We start from the raw sequence: 18233 nt of genomic DNA, 5'->3' as shown, positions 1-18233 counted from the left end.
TTCTAAGACTGGGGTGGGGAATTCGTATGGGTAATACTTTTCCACAGGAAGAGTGGGTCCCCAAATATCGCATTCTTTATTTCCTTGAAAGCTCCATTAGGAAAGAGTCAAAGTAACGATAATGGAGTAATGACTACTGTTATTAATTACATCGGTCGATGAGTGTAAGGCATTTACAGGTGATTTTTGATTCACACAACAAACTCGCGTGCTAAATTCACGTTCCATCTTCTCATTGCGGAAGCTGAGATTTTGAGAGTACAGGCCATGGAACTAGGATCCATAGTTCTGAATCTTGAAACCAAATCTATGTCCTTTCAGCGTAAGTGCCCTTTGTGGAACACAGACTGCCGTTGTTTCTTTTTTTATGAATTTCGAGATACTCGTCTGTGAATTTGGTGGAAGAAAATTTCACGTGAAAGTCATAAAACTCGACCCCTCGTGTGTCTAAGTGAAACTGTAAAGTCCTCTTCCCCTCTCGCCACCCACCCACCCCTACCGCCTGACCTAGGAACCTGAAGCGTGCGGGACTGTCTGCCCGGCCTCTATGGAGGCCACTGCGCATTGCGGAAGGTGTGACTTCAACTCCACCAGCCACCTGTGCGCTGTGATCAGAGCATCTCAGGATTCCACAGAGAAGGCATCAGGGGAAGGAATGTGCTCCTCTGTGGAAGAGACTGTTCACGCAGGACCCGCAAACTCATTCTCCTTCACAGGTAATGGGAAGTGAGCCACAGCCTGAGGCTTAGGAGAGGTGGGAAAAGCTGCGGAATGCAAACGGATTTCACTGTGACACCATACCCCTACTCAACCTAATATCATTTAATTCCATCATCCTATCAGTCAGGTAGTTGCAAAATAATTAAAGACATAATCTGGATTTGTGCAAAGTTATTAGTTTATATTTTTTTAAGTCAAACTTTAAACAAGGATGGGTGCTGTTTTAAGGTAAATCTGTAGAGAATAAAGAACGAAGACAATAACAGTTCGTCTTTATGTATCAATGAGTAGATATTAAAACTTTGTAGTGATGGAATGACATTCTGTGATATGCGTTTTTGAAGGATTACTGTTGGCTAAAGAAATTATTGAAGGCAGACGTGTGGGACAATTAGGCAAATAACAAGTCAATGTTGAATATCCATACCCTCTTAAAAAACCAAAACCCTCTGTTATTAGAAAACTAACCTCCTATCACATACAAAATAATTTTGAGATATGAACTTTAAAAAAAATTTGAAACTCTGGCAAAGGGAAAATAAAAGCTCTGCAAAAGAGTTCACTGAGGAAAGGTAAAATTTCAACAAATGATTCTTTGTGGGTAAAGCAAGAAATGCTTTTATGCACTGGAAGCATCTTTGAAAGACAATCTCACAGGAAAGCAAAGTAACAAGGGTAAGAGATGAGAGAGTAAAAGGGAGAAGAAAGAAACACAATGGAAGAGAGAATAAGGAGCTGAGATTAGAAATGGGACACAGGCTTGAAGAGTGTGAAATGACAGTTACTAGCAATGGATAGTTTGATCTGCTCTAGTAAAGAGATTCGAAAGCACAATGACCTTCTGGGGGCAGGTGGATGGGCTGGGCATCCCAGCCCCCTAGTGATTCAGGGATCAAGGTTCCTTCCTTTTCATGGCTCGTGGCAATTCAGGTGCTGTCCTCCTCCACATCGGGTGGCCTGAGTTACCACATCCTAGTTTTAGCCCATTAGAATGGGTCAAGCCAGAAAGGTAAGGCAGTGATTTCCTCTTTAGAAAGGGATGCACAGTAGCCCAGATCACTTCCTTGCCCCTCCCCTTGTTGAGAGCTGAGTCAAGTGACCATACCAAGCTGCAAAGAACACTGGGAAATGCAGTCTCCAGCCAGAATGCAAGGGAAATCTGCAGACCCATGGGTGGTCATCACAGGTAGCAAGGGGCAGATACCTTCTTACCAGAGAAAATGCAGACAGAAGATAATTCCTTATATTTGATAGCAATTTACATGTTATGAAGTTCTGCCATATAAGTAATTGTATTTTATTTTCATACCAACTCTATAAAGTAGGCAGGGCAGAGTTGATCCTTAGAGATGCATGTAAAAAGAATGTGGTCAAACAACCCAAGAGGATGCAGTGAAAATTAGTCCTGTGGAGACAAGGAGATGGAGCTGGTGGCCAGTGGCTGGGGGGGAGCAGATCTCTACTCCCGATACTGCGCCTAAGAACCAGTCACCACAAAACCACCACATGTACATCCACATGTACAGATTCAATAAGTGGAAAATAGACCTGAAGAAACCTCCAAGTAATTTTTTTTTTGTAAATTGTAGCATTTGTACTTGCAAAGTTATTAAAGCTTAAAACCGGACTAAGACAATTGGGGCAGCATTGGATCCTGTGGATGATAAGCTAATAAAATTTTTGCCAGTCCACAAAGCTCAGCAGGTTGTTGATTTTGCTCTTTTAATCAGAAGGGTGGTTTGGGTTTTGACTGAGTTCTAGCTTGGTGGCAGAGGAATACATTGTGGAGTCTGCAGTTATTTTTATTCACTAACCACGATAAGCCAAGTTCCAAGTCCTGCATCTCATAACAGCTGTATTATAATTCATGTAACAATTTCATAAGATAGTTTTTACACTTTAAGAATTGGCCAAGTTTATAATGATGAAACTATTAAAGACTGTTGACAAGCCCGCCTCCTGCAGGAGTAGAGGGAACAAGAACTTCTGACGCATTAGCCTCTGACGTGCATTAGTCCAGGGCTTCTCATTCTGAAGCATTTCTCTAATGTGTTCACGTTCTCTGGTCAGTGCCGTTCCATATCTCTGCATCTATGGAACATGGAAAATCTGTTTTACGATTGAAAGAGTGAAGACATGAGAGTTTTGTTTCCAATGATAGGATTAGAGCATCAAGCACTTTTAATTGTTTAAAGGTTTTCAGGTCTGTTTTCAATACGGTGGTAAACAAGTTCAAATTTTTTTAAGTTGTACTTCGATGTCCGTCTGTCTAGATGTGAACCTGGAGCCCTACACGATGTATGAGTACAGGGTCTCTGCCTGGAATGGCTACGGGCGGGGCTTCAGCCAAGCTGTCGGAGCCCGCACGAAGGACGATGTGCCTCAAGGCCTGAGCCCCCCTCGGTGGGTCAGGACAGATCGCCTGGAGGATGGAATTGTCTTAAACTGGAGGAAACCTATACAACCGAATGGTACTGAGCTGCTTGTACAATACCCATACCATAGTTGTGTAAATCCAGGAGCAAATTGAAATGAGTGTAATCTACGTTTAATTGGCATGCATTTAACCCCTAAAAAGTGTTTCCTGATAAAGTGGACATGGGGTATGTGCCAACTCATCACTCATTTTGTGAAATAGCTAGCCCTGATAAATTCTGAGCCATTTTTTCCCTTGAATCCAAGCCTATATCTGAGCTGCTTTCAAACAAACAAATTAAGTTATGGGAAAGCAAAATAGTTTTAGTATTGAATGTGAATGTGTTTGTTAGTGAGGGGACATAAACTTATGTGACTCTGATTAGCTATGTTGAAAATCCATCTCCTTAAGAGTGGATGTAATTAAAATCAAGGGGGAGGGTGAAGGTGGGGGAGGGAGGTGGGTTTGGCTGGGATGGGGTGGAGGGATGGGGAGAAAATGCAGACAACTGTAATTGAATAACAATAAAAATTTTTAAAAAAAGGAAAAAAAAAGAATGGCTGGAACACAGAGCGATATGTGAGCAAATGAAGACTGAATGATGCAATAGCATCCCATTTCTTCAGAACTCAAAGCCACGTACGTTGTTTGTAAAAAGTGGCAAGGATATGCCCCTCAAATGCAGGCGTTGTTCCCCTCCTGTAGGTCCGATCCTTTACTACGTTCTTCTCCGAGATGGAATGGAACTTTTTCGGGGAACATCACTGAGCTTCTCTGATAGGAAGGGAATTCAGCCTTTTCAGGAGTATTCCTACCAGCTGAAAGCTTGCACAGTCGCCGGCTGTGCCACCAGCAGCCAGGTATGGGGGTCGGCCTCCACTGGGGATGGAATGACCCACTGCGATGCTAATAAATGTCTGGGTTGTGTGTGATTTTTCCAGTGGCAGAAATTTATTTTCTCAGTATTGTGTTACGTAGGGTATCCATCTGGCATCTTAATTGAGTGCGAGTGCTTATGCCTGAAACTAGAGATCACTGGAAGGAAGATTTACCCAAATATCAATGTTTCATTAATTTAATTAAATTAACTTGAATCCGTGTATCGTTTTTATCACACTTTTCCTCCACTAACTAGTTTTAGATGTTCTTTTATAAATGCATAATAATTCCCAAACCAATACTCAGTTTAAAAGGGTTTCGATTTAAATACCATTTGGACAAAAAATGGCCTGTTCTTGAAAAACAGAGAAAACAGCAGAAGGGCCTGGCATGGAAAATAAAATGTCTCCAAGACTTCTTCCATTGCCTGGGCAAGAAATAACGAAGACCTGAAGTCAGGGAACGGGGCTCAGAGTGGAGAACATCAGAAAGATACAGCAGCGGTCAGGGGGCGAAATGGACAGGACTTAGCGGTCAGCTGTGTGCAGAGGATTAAAAGGGAAGAGTCCCGGGCATGTTCAAGGAATCTGGACAGAGGAGTGCTTGGGACACGGTGCCATCGTGCAAGCAAATAGCACAGAGAAAGAAGCGCAATGCTGAGATTAAAATGCTAAAAGTGTTTCAGTATATATTTAAGAGATGGAGAAGATAGCAGAGTGGTGGAAGAAAATAATATTGGCACTTTCAGTGAAAACACCTACTCAGAAGCGGATTAAGAAGTGACTGAAGTTTGCTAGAAGGATGAGTGAGGGAAGCTCTTGCGAGAGCTTGCCTGTGATTCAAGCAGAAGACCACAGGGGCTGAGCCTTGGGGAACGCTGCCCAGTGAAGGAAGAAAACCTCTCAGAGGAGACTGGGAGAAACAATCAAACACTCTAGGAGGGACAGAAAACGGGAGCCATTATCCCAGAAGTCAGCCTGGCCAGAGGACGCCCAGGAGAACACAAGCTTGCGACGGACAGCTGTGTCTCTTTACAAGAAGTTAGGACCTTAGACGACCAGCATCTTCAGACACTGTGCGAGGGCCATCTCAGGACAACCTTCAGTCGGACTGCATTCAGCCTCACATTCGCAGACCCCCAGACCACCACCACCAGGACGGGGGCGGCTGCTTGTCCCGGTCCAAAGTCAGGGTCTGAACAGGCCTCGACGATTCCACCGACACAGCTCACACCTCCCAGATGCCGAAACTATTGGTTCCAGGGTGATGTCAGAGGAAACTCCGTGGGAAAGACAAACGCAACGCCATTTCACTTGGTCCTGTTTTGGAAATGTTGATTTGTTCTTCTTTCTTCTCACTTGATTCTTTTTCTAGAACATTGGTGCACACACTAGAGAGTCATCCTGGGGGTCACGGGAGGTACAGAAAAAAGTCTGCCCGTTTATACCGTTCAAAGCAGATTATATGCAAGCGAGTTCGAATGTGGGTTTTGCTCCATATTTACTGGTGCTCACAATGCACCAAATCAGGCTGTTAAAATGCAAAGACACTCATGGGCCATATGGAAGAGAGTTGTCAAGAGTTCTCTAGGAAGACGGTCTGCCAGCCTGATTTGACTTGTTTAAACTGAGGGCTGCACTCCGCCGTCAAAATTGTTGTTGAAGCTGTTGTGATAAACGGTAGTCTGAGACTCCTGTAATGCATTCAAGGTCAGATTTTATTGTTTCAATAGGAGGTTGGGGGCGCGGTGCGGGGATCAAAGAAGCAGGCTGCTTCTCGGAGCCCCTGCTCACGGTACACCAGGCCAGACATCAGCATTTTAAAACAAAAGTGACATGCTCATTGATCAGAATACCCAGTGTACACTCACGATAAATTGCTGTGTAATTCCCACGTTTCAGATAGTTGCAGCTACTACCCAAGGAGTGCCGCAGCATGTCCCGCCCCCGAGCATCACCGCGCCCGGCGCAGACGCTCTGCGCCTGAGTTGGGGTGCGCCGGAGAAACCACGTGGCATCATTAAAGAGTACCGGCTCCGGCAGGTTGGGGAAGGTCTCATCTACTCTGGCACCGCTGACAGGAGGCAGCATACGGTCACAGGTAACACCCACTGCAAGAGTCTGTCACTGTGGTTAGGGGGGCCATGCCTCCCAGGGGTGAGTGTTTGATGTATGAGGTCACTTCAAAAGGACGCATTCTCTTGACATATGGTCAGAGCCCACTTACCCGCACGAACAGGAGAGCCCACACTGGCAGCAATCAGCCACAACAGCAGATAACTTCAGCAATAATTTATATTTGGCTTTGATGCGCATTCTTACGTGTAGGGTTTTTGCATGGGTATTCACTTTTTTTCTTTTCAAACAAACGGCAAGACGCATTTTCATTCCCCAAGGATACGCTCATAGATAATGGGACTAGGATCGCCCAGCATGTATTGGAAGGCAGGGGAAAATCAGCCAGGGGCTAACATGTCTCTACTAATAGGTAATTAAAACACAGAACAGTTGACAGTTGACTGGTCGTGACAACTTGTTGTTATTAACATCAATCCGTAATGGTATTATTATGTACTGTTTATTACAACAGTTTATAATATCTTCAATAGTATTATAATAGTACAATATAATGTTAGATAATTACTGGCGGTGATTATGCTAATAATTGATACGTTTTCCCTTGAATGTCACTTCTGAAGGAGAGAAGCGTTTTCTGATGCACTCAGCCTGGGTGTGGCTTCCCGAACTCACTACCACGTCACCTGTTTTCATTTTCATATCGACTTCCCACTGCCGGTTATTTTGTTTTCCTATTATTTGTCTTTTTATGTCTCCTCCCAGTGGAATGTAAGCTTTAGGAGAGCAGAGCTTCTCTGCCTAGTTCAACACCATACCTGTAGTCCCTAGAATGATCCTTGACATGTCGGTAGGTGCTAAGTAAATGTTCGTGGGAATAAATGAATTTCATACGTGCCAACTACTGTCCTAAGCAATTGACATGTATTGTTTAGTGTGATTTTCATCACAAACCTGTGAGTGTAGAGAACTACCACCCCCATTTTAAAGAAAGGGGCTCTTTGAGAGATTAAGTAACTTCGTTCCTTATTTAGATTTATTAAATCATTCCAAACAGTGGCAGAGGTTTCAATTCTGAGACCACAGGCCAGTGTTGACAAACTTACTCTCTCCCGATGGTCCCCAGCCTTGGCCCACGGCCTCCTGAGGGAGCATTCTCCTTCCACTGGACCCCACCCCTTTGCAGGGGACATTGGTCCTGGGGAGAGTGAAACTCAGAGAGAAGGGCAGAGAAGCCCGGACCTGAGTGTCTGCGTCTGTTTTAGAGGAGGCACAGGAGGAAAGAGAAATCCACTGTGATCTAGTCCACAGTTCCCTGACAAACAAGCAAGCACTTATTGACAGGTTTCCCCCGTCTTCCAAAAGTCCGCAAGCCTGCAGAAGGTGCTTAATGCATAGTTGGGGACCAGCACATTGCGTTCCTTGTCTGAAGGTCCTGAGCAAAATCCAAAATCGATGAGAATGGCGATGGGGAGAGCCCTCGTCAGTTCAGAGGATGCAGTGTGTCCCTTAAGGTCTTCTATCACTTAGAATCGAAACCTTCAAAAAATCATTGAAATAGCATTGTTTTACATGATAAAACCTTACATGCAGCTGGCGCTTTATCATCTTAAAGAACCATTTGTATTCCAACTCATTTGAAATCTCATCATATTCCTCTAAGATTAAGTGAGGGATAGTTTTAATACGCACTTTTGAAAGACCTACACAGAGGGTGTCTTGGAGTCCCAAGGGCCTCGTGGCCTCCCTCTGTGAAAAAAATCAGAATATTATTTCATCCCCAAGAAAATAAGATGTGTTGTCTGCTCGCCATGTTCTAGATAGTCTACTAAGTGCTCTAAAATAACTAAAATTAATCGTTGCTCTTAAGCCCCCAGTCATAGGGGACAGTGGCAAGTTCAAGAATAATTGCGAATACCGTGTAGCCGGTGCTGCAAATGAAGGCTCTACAGGACGCAGGGCGAGAAGCTAGAAGAGTGGCTTGGAGTGGGCGACGGAAGTTAATTACAGAGTTCGGAAAGCCAAGTGAAGGTGCATGAAGACTTGGTGCCAGTAAACATTTCACAAGAAACTGGGATACTAGGCGAAGGAGTTTTCTTCTTCTTACAGTATATGTCCATTTAGCTGGCATTGACTTTGAACTGTGGCCAACTCCCCTGGTTTGCATTTTTTAGAAATGAGCATTTATATGCCAACAGACCAAATTCAACTGTAATGCTCAAACCAACAGGATTGATAGCCTCATTAATTATAAAAGAATTGCAAAGATTAAAAAAAACCCCATCACTCCACCAGTTCTTCCTTTTATTGTCATTTTAATGGATAGTTTCACATCAAAGAGGATTTTATACAATAATTTGATGCCAGAATTCTTCTTTTCTTAGAATAATACTTTCAAGTTGTTTCCACATAATTTGAGTTTTTACAAAATGGAAAGAAGCCTTTGAATCCGTTTGGTCCATTTGTAGTGGTTTAGATGGATTTAGAGCACACATCACTTGTGCAGTGTGGCCCTAAGAGAGAGTTCTTTGTTGAGTAAGGAGATAAACCCTCATTCAGCAAAACCTGACCAAGTTCAGAGCCTCCCCTGTGTAGCTCCTGTGGGGTAGCAGTGGTGCCAGATGGGCCTCAGATAACGTAAAACCTGACATCTCTGTAGTGTGAACGCATTTTATCTGCCAGGCGAACTTCAGTGCCACGGGTAGCTGCCTGACCAAACTCAGCACAGAAGTATTTTGCTACGCGAATGACTATTTTACGGAGTTCATGGAAGGAACTGAAATAATCAAATGTAGTTCACATTTTATCTCAGATGTTTGACGGAAGCGCCGCCTGAACCCTGTGGGATGAGTGCTTTGATTTCCTGGTCATCGCCCAGCCCTTGGCGGTCCCTGTGTGGCCGCGGAGCACTAATGAAGCTGTAGCTGCAGTCATCTTGGAGCCTGAACTCCAGGTCCTCAGAAACGACAGGGAGCGCCTCGCCTGAGCCCCATTGTCTCCATGCTTATTTTTAATTACCTCGAAGCTTTGGAAACATGATCCCGTAAATGCTTTGTGGGAATAGTGGCGAATGCACTCATCACGTGAAATCCATAAATTGCTTATAATCCTCTCAAGATGTTAAAAAAAGCATTAAGTAATTGAAGACAGGAAGTCCTCAGTTAATTATTTAGAGGTGCTATCAATGCTTTAAGTAAACTGAAGCGTTCTCTGCTATCTCACTGAGCGGAGTCCCGTGGGGAAGGAGGGGCAGCCGCCGTCATTTTCTCGTCCTCGCTAATGCAAAGAGCACATGGCAGCTTGTCAATAAAAGACCTTTTCATATCCCTCATGACCGCACACAGCCACCAGCCTGCACAGAACAATCGGGATGGCTGCGGCGGCATTGTTTCACTTTGGGTTACCCGCTTTAGCTGGGGGCCCCCGAATGGCAGGGAAGAGGGGTTAATGACATAATTAAGGCCGCTGAGAACAATATGAATTAATCATGTCCTCTTTAGCAGCAGATAGGATGAGGGCTTAGGTGTCTCTTAACTCCAGGGAAAATATTTTCAAAAAAATTCATTGAAAGTTGCTCCTCGTTGCATTACACTTAAAAGGGAAGACTCACAGCATTAAGTTACCAAGGAGAGAACAGCTTGCCTTCCATCCGCGTCCTCTAGAAAGCCCATGCGAAGCTCCTGCGCTGAAGCTGAATGGACAGTGCCAGCTGTAGCGGAAGATGCACTATAATTACACTGAGGCAGATATCCTACACACCCCTTTCAGACAAAGAGAAAACAGAGTTTGACCATCAATAGCGCAAAGCGTGGGCATTCTTTATAAAGGGATTTTCCATTGAGATAATTCTCTATCTTCCCATCGTATCCTCCATTTTCCTGTCATAGCATTTATTATACTTGGCTGCCATGTCCTTTTCTCCTGTAACCTGTTCCTCAGTGAGTAGGGAAAGCTGTTTAAGGAGAGAGTCGGTAGCTTCCTATTTGCCCATGTATCACCCATGCTGTCATGGGCACTCGTCACAGAGCTGAACACACATTAAGTGTTCAAAATATGTGTTGAGTAGTAAACTAGTATCTGAATGCCTGTATTCCATTTTTTTAGATTGTATTTATTTATTTCTAGAAAGAGGAGACAGGAGGAAGAAAGAAGGGGAGAGAAACATCAATGTGTGGTTGCCTCTCACACACCCCCTACTGGGGACCTGGCCTGCAATCCAGGCATGTACCCTGACTGGGAATCAAACCGGCGACCCTTTGGTACGCAGGCCGGCACTCAGTCCACTGAGCCACACCAGCCAGGGCCCATTTTGATTAGATAGAAAAAGGATACTGTCAAACATATCTAAATCTCAGGCAGGGTGGGCTACGTAACATGCAGAGCCCAGGGCAAAATGAAATGTGGGGCCCCATGTTCAGAAATCATTAAGGGTTTCAAGACTGTGATAGGGGAGGATTGAATCCAGCATGGGGCCCTTACAAGCACGGGGCCCATGCCCCTGAAGCCAGCCCTGACCTCTGGCAGGGTGTGGACTGAGCGGCAGTTTCTGTAATTGTCTGCAGGAGAGTTTCCGGAACGTTCTCTGCAGTTCCCAGTGCTCGGGGCTGTGTTGCCCCATGTACTGCCTGACCGCAGACCACCCGACATCAGACCTGGGAAGACAGATAGGACAACTCATCTTCTTTTAATTTTTCCAGCTCTGAGGAAAGCGTTGTACCTTCCTACATGGGAAAAAGAAAAAAGAGAGAGAAAACCAACAGAGCAACAACCACTAGTTCTTTCTTTCTTTATTCATCCTTGAAGATTCAATACTGTGCCAAAAGATTTACAGTCCACACCTGCTTGGACACTAATATTTAAAGGGGAAAAAATCTCCCCCTGACATCTCAGAGATCCCAGGGAACTTGGCCTGGACAGCCACTACATTTTTGTCCCAAGAGTGCTGTCCGACTCCTGTTGTCCTGTGATGCGTGTCCTCATTGACAAGCCCCTGAGCAGAATCAGACCTGCCATTTGAGGCCACATTTCATTTCTAGAGAAGAAAACTCTGCCTGAAAATGTCAGGTAACCATGGCCTCAGCTTAATACAACACCAGACTCCAAAGAAGAAAAATACGTATTAAAATACTGTTAGAAAATCAAAAGCAAGGATCTTTCTTTGGACTATCTTAAAAGTAGCCGTCATGTTCATCTGTGTTTGGAAAGAGAGTCTGCCAAAGACTTCACCCATCTCGGAAAAGCTTCTTGAGATGAATCTGATCACTAAGATACCGGAAAGAAAGACCTTAGCTCAGACCTAGAATTCTGCACACAATATAGAATGAAGATATATAGAATTATAAACTATCTTGTATATTCTATATGTAAAATATTCTACAGTATAGAATTATGCAGAGAAACTTGTAGCGAGGAATCAGAACTGAAAGTCGTGGAGTTTTCTTACAGGTATTGACAACGCCAGAGGCCTTGGTTTTGATGTTTCCATCCAGTTCCGTGAGATGCCAGCTGAACCCATATGTTAACAAATTGATTCAAGAAGTGGACAGTGACCGTGGCGGCTCACAAGGGGGCCAGAAATTGGCTTCCCGAAGTGAGGTGGGAGCCACTGAGAGTGTGACGGAGGGTACTATCAAGAAAAAGGGACTGTGTAGCATGGGAGCTCCTGAAATACCCAGATTTTGTCAAACAAATCACAGTCTAAACCCACCGCAGCGGTGACTTCATGATGTCTTGATGTGTCCATTTTGGACATCCCGATTTTCACAGAGGATCAGATTAACCTAAAGCAGACTCCTGATACAGTTCTACCCATCACAGCCAAGGTTGCCTGTGGATGGCGGAAGTTCCCAGGACTCTCCAAGAGCAGAGATGCCCTGAGGGGACCACTTAGTGGGATCACAGGTAAATGGGGGCAGGAGGAAGTGCTTCGCAGTGGCAGGACTGGACGCGTGTGAGTGAGGTGGGCTGAGCATCCAGTTTGGGTGAGCTGGTGCCAAGGTTACTTATCAATACTTGACGACCACCTATCAGCAACTTTCGGAGTGACCGGGGCCTCTCGGCATGTAAATTAATCACTAACCAAGTTGGTTGAAGAACTTGTGGAATGCTGTGCTCTTTAGGGCTACTTGGTAATTCTTCAGAACATAACAGATGACACTACAGAATAACTAGAGGAGTCCTTTGGAGTAGCACTTGCTATCCAATATTAAACTAGACAAAAATGCCTTTTCCTGGCTATTTATCTGGCGATTAGAAATTAGAAACAAGCTGTTCTTTATAGAGTATATCAAATGTAACTTCCATAGGTGTGGGTTTTATTTTCCAGATCATATTTTTATGATCCACAGGCAGACTTATCTATGGTCCCTTTTTAACACACATTTATTCTGGAAAGTAATGTTACTTGGAAGTGTAATTGTAATGAGTTTGGTTATAGTATATGCCTCTTTCCTTTAACAAAAGAACATGATTCCCTGTAGGGAAATTCGGGTAATTTGCAGACACAGTAATCTTCCCTACGCCGAAATGTTAAATACTTGGCTTTTCTCCACGCATTTGCCTTTCTCCACTCTCCAACTGCTGCTTCCTGCTCTTTTAATTCGATGCCGAGGCCCAGCACTTGAGTGATGTTTTCTTTTCTCCTTCTCTCCCACTTCAGGATTAAGTTACAGTCAGAAGGGTTCCTCGGAGACACCTCTTTATTTCCCTCTTCCCACCCTGATCAATTCATGAGTACTTTTCAATTGGCGTGCCCTTTTCATTGCCTGTTGCTAATATTTCACATATATCTCATTTTAAGGACTACCAGTAGGGACTTACTTAACATGACAGCAAAACCCAGTTGAAATGTGTTGATTTTATTGAGTTTTACAGAGTCATCTGTGGGAAAGGTCATCTAGTTCATGTAAATCATCTGCACCTGATGGCAGAGGGTACTCGCCCTACAGTGTTTGAACCAAGCCGCTTAGTAATCCAGTCCTCTGACAGCATGGAACATGCAAGACCGAAAAAATAGAAGAAAAATAACGGATTCATATACTGCCTTTTCTCGAATTAGTCTGTAGCCCATGTAAGCACGTCTACACTCTCATGCCCACGGTTTACAGATATGGAAACTGAGGCATCCAGGGGTCAGAAAGCTTGCCCGTGGGCATAGTTACTAGACAGGTAGGTATTAGAACCCAAATGGCTAACTTTAGATTCTGTTCTCCTAACAGCTGTGCAGTACTGACTCAGCACATGAATTGCAGTAATATTCAGAATGGTAATATTTATACTATGTATCCCCACTTGGATTTTTTTATATTCCTGGAAGTTTCACTGGGCTTCGAGCTACCCGGGTCGTCTTTTTCCTTGTAAGGCTTGGAAGCCTGACCCCGCTGCTCTGGACCTTGTGTCTCCGCCCAGCTGTTCGGATTTCTGTCCTGGCCTCACTCTTCCTTATCTCCATGATCTTGGGTGAGTTCCTCCAGCTCTAGATCCGCAGCTTCCTACCCTGTCAGTGGAGCAGATGATAGCATTGCTTAGTGCACTTCGTGGGAACCTCGGTTGTGTTGTTGCCCAGGAAGCAGACAGAAGGTCTGCAAGCAGGAAGGAGTTGATAAACTTCAGCTACAATGTTACTTATCTAATCTAATAACCAACTTCCTTGAAAATAGCTGCATTTTTCCTAACATGTATTCAATTACTATGTAGAGTCCAGTGAAAAGAGCAGTAAAAGAACAACAAAATCCCTTAGCTTGCTTTTTGTTATTCAAGTCTCGTTGACATACAACATTATGTTCGTTTCAGATGTACAACATAATGATGTGATGTTTGTACACATTGCTGAGTGATCACAGCAATAAGCCTAGTTCCCATCTGTCACCATCCAAAGTAAAAATTTTTTTCTTATGATAAAACTTTTTAAAATTTACTCCCTTAGCAGCTTTCCAATATGCACTACCGTGTCATGGACTATATAGCACAGGTGGCAAACCAAGGCCCACAGGCCGAGTCCGGCTGACCACCTTGTTTTATCCGGCCCGGCACCTTGTTTCTACCCGGTGGCAGCGCCAAGCTCTCACTTAACTGTTAAGGAGCAGTTACATTTACACAGTCCTAAAGTTACATTCGCCCCTTTGAAAGCAACCGCGAGGCTGATGTGGCCCCTGGTGACAATGAGTTTGACACCCCTGGACTATAGTCACCGTGATGTACATTACGTGCCCATTACTCATTACCATATGACTAGAAGAGGGACTAGAAGTTTGTCCCTCTTGATCCCCTTCACCCGTTTCGCCTGCTCACAACCCCCTCCCCCTCTCTGGCCACCACCGATCTGTTTCTGCATCTATGAGTTTTCCTTTGTTTTGTGTTTTAGTTTCCACGTGTAAAATTATATGGCATTTTGCTTTCCCCGACTTATTTCCCTTTGTATAATTCCCACAAGAGTCATGCATGTTGTCACAAATGGGAAGATTTCATTCTTTCTTTATGGCTGAGTAATATTCCATTCTGTGTATGGACCACACTTTCTTTATCCATTTACTCATTGACGGACATTTAGGTTGCTTCCGTATCTTGGCTATTGTAAATAATGCTGCAATGAACTTAGGGATGCATATATCTTTTCAGATTAGTGTTTTCATCTTCTTAGGATAAATACCTAGAAGCAGAAGTGCTGGATCCTATGGTGGTTCTATTTTTAATTCTTTGAGGAATCTCCATACCTTTTCCATGGTGGCTGTACTACCATGGAAAAGTTCATATTCCCCCCAACAGTGCACTAGGCTTCCCTTTCATCCATATTTTTTTATTTCTTGCCCACAATTGCTTTTTCTTTTGGTGGGAGGTGATATGTCATTGTTATTTTGATTTGCATTTCCCTGGTGATTAGCGATGTTGAATATTTTTACATGTGCCTCTCGACCATCTGTATGTCTTCTTTGGGAAAATGACTATTCAGATCCTCTGCCCATTTTTTCATGGAACTATTTGGTGTTTTTCCTTGTTGAATTGTATGAGTTCTTTATTTACACGCTTTGGATATTCACACCTTAGCAGGTATGTGGTTTTCAAGTATCTTCTCCCATTCACTAGGCAGCCTCCTCATTTTGTTGATGGTTTCATTTGCCGCGCAGCAGCTTTTTACTTTGATCTTTTCCCACTATTTATTTTTGCTTCTGTGGCTCTTGCCATTGGAGGCAGATCCGAGAAATGACTGTAAAGGCTGATGTCAAGGAGCTTACTGCCTATGTTTTCTTTTAGAAATTTTTTAGTTTTGGGTCTTACAGCCAAGTACCTAATCCATTTTGAGTTAATTCTGTGTATGATATAAGATAGTGGTCCAGTTTTATTCCTTTGCATGTGGCTGTTCAGTTTTTCCCAACACTATTTATTGACGTTCAGGAAAAAAATCTAGAGATATTTATGGTTTCCAAATTACATAACTTTTGTGATTATTATAATAGTCTGCAACAGAGAAGACTCTGTTACTCAGTGAGTGGATGCTGTGGGTAGGGATGTGGATGAAATTATGAGCATCGATGAGGTTGGTCAAATCCTGCTTGTGACGGATACCATGGGTATGTAGCATGGCCTCGTAGCCCTGATACTGTTTTGAAGCACTTTTGTGCATTTGGTCTTCATTAAACAGCATCTCATAAATAATAAACATTTAAAATAGGCACTCTTAGAAATTTATGATTTAAAAAAAACCCTCAAGATACTACCCTTACTCTCAAACTGCTTCCTTTCTCAGTGAGAAGGAAGATGTTCAGACGAAATGGTGTGACAAGGGTCAAGACCCCCCTTTTTCAGTAGTGGCAGCAGATGGGGGACGTCGTCAGACTAAGTCAGCTTGCCACTGCTGTGTCTCCCCCTCCTTCTTGCTTGTTTCCTGCCGTTTTCTCTTGAGCTCTGTATTTTATCATCTTTAGCATTTTCCCATAAGCTTTTGTCAAACATACCTGGCTTGCATATGACTTAGATCTGTCATCGTATTCCTCATCTGTACATCAGGTAAACATCAAAATGGCGTAAATCCTTCGCAGCAGCCAAATGGCAGATTACAATCGAATACGTATCTGCACTTTTCATTAAACTGATAAGGAAGCCCAGAAGGCTTTGACGCTGAACCTGGAGCAGCTCCAGCCACACACAGAACCTGGTTGCTTTAGCAGACAACCCGGCCTGCTGCTCCAGTTCCCAGTGAACCAGTTAATTAATTGTGTCTTTCATTTAGCAAGCACCTACTTTGTGCCCGTTACTCTTCGAAGGATACAGTGGTGGGGAAACCAAAGTCCTGGTTCTTTTAGAGCTTACATTGCAGAGGGGAAGACATAATAAAATATCAGATAATGTTGAAGGCTAGGAAGAAAGGAAGTAATTTGAGGGGATAAAAGTGCTGGGTGTGGTGGGAAGGTAAGAGAGGTCTAAATCTTTAAAGATGTAGCACTTGAGCAGAAATCTGCATGAAGTGACAGGGTGACGCACGAATGTCTCTGGAAGAAGGGTCACCCCACCAAAAGCACACCATGTGTGCAAATGTAGTTCAAAGTTCATGAGGAAGTAGTGACCATTGGATGCATGTGATAACTAGGCCCACTCATTTGACATATAGACTAAATTCCATTCGTTAAAAAAACTTTTTTTAAGCTTTCGCATTCCTTGAAATTTCCCAGGAATCAAGGCAAGAAAGGTTGACCTCAATATACTCCTTGTTGAATGCGGTTGAGTCTTCAGGTTGCTTCTGGGAAAATGAAGTACTTACTACTCCAGTAACCCATTTCATCATCTCAACAGCCTTAGGAGCTAGATGCCAGATTCCCTGTGTCACAGACCAGCAGGTCAAGGTCAATGGAAGCTAAGTCACTTTCCCAAAGGCACGAGCCAGGGAGTGGAAAGTCTAACCCCATAGAACTTCTGTTGTAAATGGATTGTCATTCCCCCTCCCCCCCACGAGAGCATTACTGTGCTGCATCATGTGAATACACAAAAGTAATAAGCACTGTCCCCTCAAGAAATGATGTTTAATCTCTGTGTAAAGACAAAACCAACATGCCCCCCACATACCACAGAAGTAAATGTGAGATGGTAAACTTTTGGTATATACAGTAAAGAAGTTTACAGTTTTAAAAGGAGTGGGGGTTCGTTGGTGTTAATGTTAGCTAAATATGGCCTGGGGCGAAAAATGTTGAATCTAGCATTCTTTATTTTTTCCACCCTTACTCATAAAAGCAGCAATTGCAGAAACTGAGTTGGTTAGTCTGGAGAAGGGAAGACTCAGGGGGAATTTGATAACTGTCTACAAATATTTGAAGAACTGTCATGTGGAAAAGAAATTAGATTTGTTCTATATGTCCCTAGGGGTGGAGTGATAGAAAGAGTTCACCGCTGTGTAAGGAAGGACTTTCAAACAAAACAAGAACTCCAGAGCTCTCAAAACGAGCACGGGGCTCCCGGGGAGACGGGCTGCTCCTGCCCCAGGGCGGTGCAGCCTCTTCAGTGGCATCTTGGACATGGGGATGGAGAGAAAGACGGGTGGCTGCATTCCACGAATTTTAAGATTTCTTCAAAGGCTGATGCTTTATTATTTCATCAGTGATAAATGAAATTCCTCTTCCTACCGAACTGCTTATGAAGTTTCTATCTTCATGAAAGGGTACTTTCTGCCCTTAAAAATTTTTGGATAGCATATCAACAGCTCTGCGTGTTACTTCTGGTGCTTAGTTGATAATAAATAATCCTCTCAGAATGCACTTTATTTCTTGTTTGCTCTTTCTAGGTCTCCAGCCATACACCAACTACAGCTTCACTCTTACAGCTTGTACATCAGCTGGATGCACTTCAAGTGAGCCTTTTCTAGGTCAGACTCTGCAGGCAGCACCTCAAGGTAATTAAAAAATACCCATGATTTGGGAGAAGAAGTTTTCCTATGGCATTTTAAAGTAAACTCTCTCAACTCTTTTTTAGCAAACAAGGAAGAAGGCATGAAGTCAGTAGGTATCGAATAAAATACTATTCTAGGTTTCCATTCTTCGGGTTTAGTTCCACTACAAGCCTCCCTAGTTTAAGTCTGTTTTCAGTTCTTTAAATCTTTTAGATTTAATAATCATGTATAAAAGTTACTATTGTGATATACTTGGATAGGAAATTCCTCC

At 43.4% G+C, this 18233-nt stretch overlaps 1 protein-coding gene across 1 annotated transcript in view; it reads left to right on the top strand.

The window, feature by feature from the left end:
* The window catches only part of USH2A (usherin), a 499855-nt gene that overhangs the window by 381622 nt on the left and 100000 nt on the right, over positions 1–18233 (top strand). Inside the window, exons 52-56 of the mRNA XM_053912470.1 lie at positions 512–716; positions 2994–3191; positions 3842–3996; positions 5917–6115; positions 17858–17965. Coding sequence (XP_053768445.1) covers positions 512–716; positions 2994–3191; positions 3842–3996; positions 5917–6115; positions 17858–17965 — 865 coding nt within the window. The remainder of the gene's footprint in view (positions 1–511; positions 717–2993; positions 3192–3841; positions 3997–5916; positions 6116–17857; positions 17966–18233) is intronic.

The sequence above is a fragment of the Desmodus rotundus genome, chromosome 10, assembly GCF_022682495.2.
Source record: "Desmodus rotundus isolate HL8 chromosome 10, HLdesRot8A.1, whole genome shotgun sequence".
NCBI classification, from domain to species: domain Eukaryota; kingdom Metazoa; phylum Chordata; class Mammalia; order Chiroptera; family Phyllostomidae; genus Desmodus; species Desmodus rotundus.
Note: the sequence above shows the minus strand (reverse complement) of the source record. Positions and strands in the feature narration are given on the sequence as shown.